This window comes from Salvelinus sp. IW2-2015, unplaced genomic scaffold, assembly GCF_002910315.2.
Source record: "Salvelinus sp. IW2-2015 unplaced genomic scaffold, ASM291031v2 Un_scaffold789, whole genome shotgun sequence".
Taxonomy (NCBI): Eukaryota; Metazoa; Chordata; class Actinopteri; order Salmoniformes; family Salmonidae; genus Salvelinus; species Salvelinus sp. IW2-2015.
Window position 1 is genome coordinate 489,979 of NW_019942614.1, and position 7,640 is coordinate 497,618.

Consider the following 7,640-nt stretch of genomic DNA (forward strand, 5'->3'; position numbering starts at 1 on the left):
TACAACGTAAAACACCAAATATGCATGCAGAGCGGAATTAGGCCATACCCACTAATTAATCAAAATCCAGAAAAAGAGCCGTTATTCGGTTCAATTCTACACCACCTAAAAGGAAGCGATTTCCAACTTCCATAAACAAGCCATCACCTACAGGAGAGATGAACTTGGAGAAGAGTCCTAAGCAAAGCTGTCTAGGCTCTGTTCACAAAACAACACACCCCACAGAGCCAGAGACAACAGCCACTTAGACCCAACCAATCATGCAGAAAACAAAAGATAATTACTTGACACATTGGAAAGAATTAAACAAAAAAACAGAGCAACTAAATGCTATTGGCGCCTAAACAGCAGAGTACACGTGGCAGAAATACTGACACTGTGACTGACCAACTTAAGAAAACGCTTGACTATGTACAGACTAAGAACCTCTTGAGAAGTGCAACTTAAAAATGTATACAGACTAGGACAGCATTGAATGCCTATTGAGAAAAGGCCGCCGTAGGCAGACATGGTCTCAAGAGAAGACCAGCTATGTGCACCTGCCCACAAATAGGTGGAAACTGAGCTGCACTTCCTAACCTCTGCCACAATGTATACCATATTAGAGAGACATATTCCCTCAGATTAACAGATCACAAAGGAATTTGAAAACAAATCAATTTTGATAAACTCCCTATCTCCCACTGGGAGAATCACTTTCACCACAGTGTGCCATCAGCCCAGCAGCAAGATTTGTGACTTTGCCAACAAGAAAAGGGCACCAGGAAGACAAACACCATTGTAAATACAACCCATATTTAGCAGCTTATTTACTTTTTTAACTTGTGTGCTTTATCCATTTGTACATTGTTACAACACATAATTATACATTTAATATGTATTTATACATTTTGAATCTTACTGTTGTGACCTGATGGGATGTGTACGTGTTATTTGTATTGTTTATTTCACTTTTGTATAAATATCTACCTCACTGCTTTGGCATGTAACACATGTTTCCCATGCCAATTAAAGCCCCTTGATGAATTGATTGAATTGAAATTGATTTCGAGCAGAGAGAGGAGAGAGAGAGAAGAGAGAAGAGAGAGAGATGAGAGAGAGAGAGAGAGAAGAGAAAAAGAGAAGAGAGAAGGGAGAGGAGAAGAAGAGAGAGAGAAGAGAGAGAAGAGAGAAGAGAGAGAGAGAGAGGAGAGAGAGAGAGAGAGAGAGAGAGACGAGAGAGAGAGAGAGAGAGACAGAGAGAGAGAGAGAGAGAGAGGAGAAGAAGAGAGAGAGAGAGAAGAGAGAGAGAGAAGAGAGAGAGGAGAGAGCGTGCACTTGTCCTTCGGTCAGTAAAGCATCTCACGCGCCTCGTAAAAGATTTCCTGCGAAACGATGTCAGTCAGGATTGTCATGCAAACCCGTCCCAGACCACTCATCAGTAATGTAAGGAAGATGTTGCTGGGGCATGTCGCTGTCATGTGAACACCACCCACACAGATTCATAAGCACACATTTAACATGTTTAATTCCTGTGGGGCCGCAGTGGAAATGGTAGAACCTTTGTGTAGTGACAATCACTGTAATGCTGACACGCTCACAGCACAACCACCCCAGCAGCACCACTCACTTTTCTGCGTCCATGCTGTCGTGCAGAAAATAGCCTGCGTGAAGACAGACTGGCAGTTCCTGGCCTTGGTCTAACATACTGAACTGAATGAGACTCCATCCCTGACCTGCTTGTTTCCACTGAAAGGAGAGAGTATTCTCTCAGCTGATCCATAGGTCTGATACTCAAAGCGCAAGCATGGCTAGGGAAATCCCTGGAAAGCCAGGTCCTAGGAAGAAAACCTAGAGAGGAACACGGCGCCGAGGGGTGGCTGTGTGCGGGTGAAGTTTAAGAATATTATGGGCATTAAGGCCAGATTTTGATTGAGCTAATACTCATTACCAGCCCTAAAACTATGGCTAAATGAAGAACCATAATACTATGGAATGATTGCTTATTCCAGGGTTTATCAGTTCAATATTTGGGTCATTTATTAAAGGATTGCCTAATTGTATGATACAGTATATTTATTTACCAATGGACGATAGACTATAAGTATGTCAAGGCCATATTTTACACTGGGGGCATATTAACCTATGGATTTAGTAGGTTCAATGTAACAAGGGACAATTATTTGGCCATCCTAAAGCCTCATAATGGGTCACCCTCCAAAATGATACCCTATTCTCTATTGTGCACTACTTGTGACCAGGGCCCAGTATAGTAGTGCACTGTATAGGGATAGGTCCATTTCAGATCCATGCCTAGTGGTTCCAGCCAGCTTAGGTGGCGTCTCTCATATCATATACTCTCTGTTCTGATTGGCAAGAGCTGCAGCTAGATGTCTGAAACTGACGTGTGCTGCCAAACGGCTGGCACCAGGGGAACAAGCAGGAATGTCTGGAGGAGGGACGGGCTAGAATATATAAGGCGGGTTGTGGGGAGACACTTAGTTTCATAAATGATTAGATTATGCAGAAGGGGCTTTCGCGGCTAATTTATAGAACCTTTTGTGGCGCCTTTTGCTTGTAAGAGAGAGAGGCGAGATGTAAGAGCACGGAAGAGAGGCAGAGCGGAGATCAGATTTTATGGGTGGGAGGGTCAGACAGAAAGTGAGTGGTGGGACAGGACAGCAGGGTTGGAGGGGATCACTGTCCCCACTACACGCACGCATGCCACAACACACACGCGCGCGCGCACACGCACGCGCGCACACGCACCACGCACGCACGCACGCACGCACACACACACACACACACACACACACCACACACACACACACACACACACACACACAACACACACACACACACAGATAGTAGATTGATGACTTTGTTTGTGTTGTGATTAAGGATGGCTTCTTCCTATCAGGCTGTAGTTCTGTCTGTTTACGTGGACAGTTTCCCTTAACTCTTCCCAGGGTGTCTTGGCTTCTGCTTTGGCACTCAATCTGTACCCCTGACAAAGTCCTGCAGAAGCCTTTGTGTGTGTGTGTGTGCATCGTCTCTCCTCTCTCTCCTCCCTCTTTTATCTCTCTCGGTGTCTGGGCCTGGGCCTTGCTTCAGTGTTTGATCGGTTGTATTAAGTAATGTTGTTAGTTGTATGGAGAATGTCTTGTGATGTTAGGCTGCTGTTTGCGGTGGAGCAGTGTTGATGTGATTTCATAATGTCCTAGGCTTGGATTCAATTACTGCCTATATTGATAGACACACAAAACATAACTATACTACCATAAGGACTCATTACTAAGTGGCAGTAGTCTTATTTGGCTTCTAACATGAAAGTCAACTACGCTAATATCAAGTTCTGTACAGAATTGTGGAGTTTATGAAAGAGGCTTGTTGTGAAGCATTGGGAAGCAGTGACTTTTTGACAGGCGGCGCTGGGCTGGTGTTTGGGGTTGCAAGGTGAGGGGGAGGATGTGGGGTGAAGTTTTGGCTCTGTGTTTTGATTCCATTCCCCCCTCACCCATGCCGTCGTAACCGTTAAAGAAAGCACTCCCCTATAAAATCACAGGGGTTTTGGAATATGGGACTGTAATCAGGGAGGAAAATGTTGCTTCTTTACCTAAGAATGTTTGTCCTAAACAGGAACCAGTTTGTTTGMTTGTTTATGTATCCCTCTTACTTTTCAGTGCATTTTATCGTTTCAATGGCATGTGCATTACAAACAACAGCTGTGACTTTCAACTCTGGTAGAAAATCATACAATTCTCAGTTTTGAAAAGTCACCAAGTAAAACCAAAGTTGAGCTAAACAAACCCAACCCTGTTGAGTCCATACAGTAGAACTGACTGTCTGTCAGTCTGTCTAATGATGGATTTAACCTAGAATTCCAGGGTTGAGGCCAGATTTTGGAGGAGAGGAGAGGAGGGGTAGAGGAAGAGGAGAGGAGGGGTAGAGGAAGAGGAGAGGAGGGGTAGAGGAAGAGGAGGGGTAGAGGAAGAGGAGAGGAGAGGAGGGAGGAACACATGATGAGAGGAGTAGGCCCTTAATCTCCAGACATTGTGATATAAGGGGATAGGTAGATGTGGCTGTGCTGTAGGCTACAGTGGTTTATTGTCATTTTGAGTGGAGGGTTAATTCAATAAGGTGTGTATATAGCTCATTCCTATATTATTTTACAGTATCAGAGGTATTCCTATATTGTGTTACAGTATCAGAGGTATTCCTGTATTGTGTTACAGTATCAGAGGTATTCCTATATTGTTTTACAGTATCAGAGGTATTCCTATATTGTGTTACAGTATCAGAGGTGTTCCTATATTGTGTTAAAGTATCAGAGGTATTCCTGTATTGTGTTAGTATCTGAGAGTCATGATAGGCAGTACATATGGCTTAAAGCCAGTCATAGGTTATAAGGCCAGACTAGAGGACTGTGTTGTAGTTAACAGGAGATGTTGATTCAATTGAGTATATACACTTAAAACAGCCTCAATTCGTTGGGGCATGGACTCTACAAGGTGTTGAAAGCGTTCCACAGGGATGCTGACCCATGTTGACTCAAATGCTTCCCACAGTTGTGTCAAGTTGGCTTGATGTCCTTTCGGTGGTGGACCATTCTTGAGCGTGGAAAAACCCAGCAGTGTTGCAGTTATTGACACAAACCGATGCGCCTGGCACCTACTACCATACCCCGTTCAAAGGCACTTCAATCATCTGTCTTGCCCATTCTATCAGGTATCAAGGTAAGACCCAAGTGCAGACTGTGTGAAGTAACAATGTTTATTGTAACAACAAGGGCAGACAAACGACAGGTCAAGGCAGGCAGAGGTCGGTAATCCAGAGTAGGGGCAAAGGTACAGGACGGCAGACAGGCCCAGGTCAGGCAGAGGTCGATAATCCAGAGTAGGGGCAAAGGTACAGGACGGCAGGCAGGCTCAGGGATGGGAAGAGACAGGAGCTGACAGGACACATGCTGGTAAGCTTGACAAACAGGACGAACTGTCACAAGGACAAGCACAAGGACAGGTGAAACAGATCAGGGCGTGACACATTCACCCTCTGAATGGCACACATACACAATCCGTGTCTCAAAAATCCTTCTTTAACCTGTCTCCTCCCCTTCATCTACACTGATTGAAGTGGATTTAATAAGTGACATCAATAAGGGATCATAGTTTTTACCTGGATTCACCTGGTCAGTCTATGTCATGGAAAGAGCAGGTGTTTCTAATGTGTTGTATACTCCGTGTACATTCAGTTTATTAGGTACACCCATCTAGTACCGGGTCGGACCCCCCTTTGCCTCCAGAACAGCCTGAATTCTTCAGGGCYTGGAAACGTTGCTCAATTGGTTTCAAGGGACCTACTCGTGTGCAAGGAAAACATTCCCCACACCATTACACCACCAGCCTGTGCCATTAACACCACCAGCCTGTACCATTACACCACCAGCCTGTACCATTAACACCACCAGCCTGTGCCATTAACACCACCAGCCTGTACCATTAACACCACCAGCCTGTACAATTACACCACCAGCCAAAAGAGAGAGATATAGTAACAGAGAATCTGTAGTTCCTTTGGTAATTAGATTAGGTACCATCAGAGTCGGTACTCCATTGATTGTGTCTATGCCAGTATTGTACCAACACCATAGAAGAGGTTAAGTGCCAACCCATCATGTAGTTTGTGATCTCATCCCCCACAAATGGCAGAGTCATGGCAAAAAGCCCACAAATCTTAAAACACAGACTTGCAGATGATGCTGTTTTTTTGTATGTAATTGGCTTCTACTGTAATATGGCTTGTACTGATATGATTAATTAGACTTTAAAACAAGGCACTGGCCATTCTAGAGGGTCATCTTAGAGATACTAGTAGATAGCCATCTAGGACTTACTGTCAGGGGAGCACATAGTGGAAACACTACTTTGTCCATAAGGTGGTAGACAGAGGTACTAGAATGCTATAAGACATGCACAGAGATGCAGAAGTCAACAAGCAAGATAGAACATGTTTATGTATAAATAACATGACTACATTATTTAAATTCTGATTGTGGACATATCTTCATTTTTCCCCAGTGAAAGTAAAAAGCATTTCTTCATTTGCAAAGCAATTGATAGCAACTAAGCAAGCTTCCAATGCTGGGAACCTTCTAGAACAACTGCAAATGTTGACAAAACAATCAGCTGACAAACCCAACAATGACATGGACGACCTCATATGACACACTATTATTTCCTATGTACAATGAAAAGGCACTGAGAATGAAAACATTTTCTCAAACACAACCACATCCCAATGAAATAACATTCTATGAATTTCAAATAAAACACAACTATGTGACAGTGGAACAGTTTATATGGACCCAAACCTGTAAGAGGGAGACAGAAAGGCAGGCTTGAAGCAGGGATTAAAAACACTGAATAACGGACGGGGAAAGAGAGTAGAGAATGGTGGAGGAGGCCGAGTTACTACCAGAATACGAAGGCTGTGTCATGCTAGTCCAAAGTGCTTTTCTTTCCTTCATCCAAGCTGAACTAACAGTTATAAATGACCAGGAGACACTAACTCCCCCAGTAGGCCGACAACATACAGCTTGGAACCATCCTCTGTTTTCGATCAGTGCCAACAAGGACCAGGAAGCAAGAGGGAGGCCAAATAAGAGTGTTGAGACATGCCCTAAGGAGACAGGCATGCAGACAGGCATGCAGACAGGCATGCAGACAGGCATGCAGACAGGCATGCAGACAGACATGCCAGACAGACATGCAGACAGGCAGGCAGACAGGCATGCAGACAACTACACTAGGTAATAGTAATTATAGGCACAAGGAGGCAGTATGGAGTTCCTGGTCTGACGGTGCAGACTGTCTCAGTCACTGGCTCCAATCTCAGCCCATTCGGGCGACAGGCAAACCTGTGGAAAGAAGGGGAGAGAATGTCAGTGTTTGTTGACAAATATGTTCACATACTGTATATGCACACACACACAACAAATACTATTTTCCTCTCTCTTCCAAACACACACACACACACACACCTGTGAGATGCTGATTCCAGTGAGTTTCTCCACGGCAGCTGGTAGTCTGGTCATGATGTTCAGAACCTCTCCGGTCAGCTTGGCCGCGCCCACCTCACCCCCGCCGCTGGAAACCATGGTAACCTTCTGAGCCATGGAGAGGGGCCTGCTGATCTCCTCTGCTATCTAGAGGACAGGAGGAGTGATGGCAGCTTCAGGAAGAGAACAGCAGCAGACAGGACTGCAGTAACAGTACACTACATGTCCGTCTGTCATCTAATCAATCTGTCATCCAGCTATCCTTAAATACACTGAATCTGACCATTTATGCATCCATCAAGCCAATCTCTTCATCTCTCCATCCATCCGCGTAAACTCTCCATATCTACTGAATTGCTTTCCCATCAAGTCCTTCTCCCTATCCGTGCACCTCCCAGTCTCTAGTAGAACCAGTCCTCCTCCCAGTCTCTAGTAGAACCAGTCCCTCCTCCCAGTCTCTAGTAGAACCAGTCCTCCTCCCAGTCTCTAGTAGAACCAGTCCTCCTCCCAGTCCTCTAGTAGAACCAGTCTCCTCCCAGTCTCTAGTAGAACCAGTGCTCCTCCCAGTCTCTAGTAGAACCAGTGCTCCTCCAGTCTCTAGTAG

At 44.8% G+C, this 7,640-nt stretch overlaps 2 protein-coding genes across 2 annotated transcripts in view; one reads left to right on the forward strand and one right to left on the reverse strand.

The window, feature by feature from the left end:
• Positions 1-7,640, forward strand: part of limd1a (LIM domains containing 1a) — a 60,845-nt gene that overhangs the window by 5,703 nt on the left and 47,502 nt on the right. The gene's annotated exons all lie outside the window — the stretch shown is intronic.
• The window catches only part of LOC112068925 (flotillin-1-like), a 6,152-nt gene continuing 5,362 nt past the window's right edge, over positions 6,851-7,640 (reverse strand). Inside the window, exons 3-4 of the mRNA XM_070438333.1 lie at positions 7,013-7,183; positions 6,851-6,895 (exon numbers count right to left, since the gene is read on the reverse strand). Of these exons, the coding sequence (XP_070294434.1) occupies positions 6,851-6,895; positions 7,013-7,183 (216 nt within the window). The remainder of the gene's footprint in view (positions 6,896-7,012; positions 7,184-7,640) is intronic.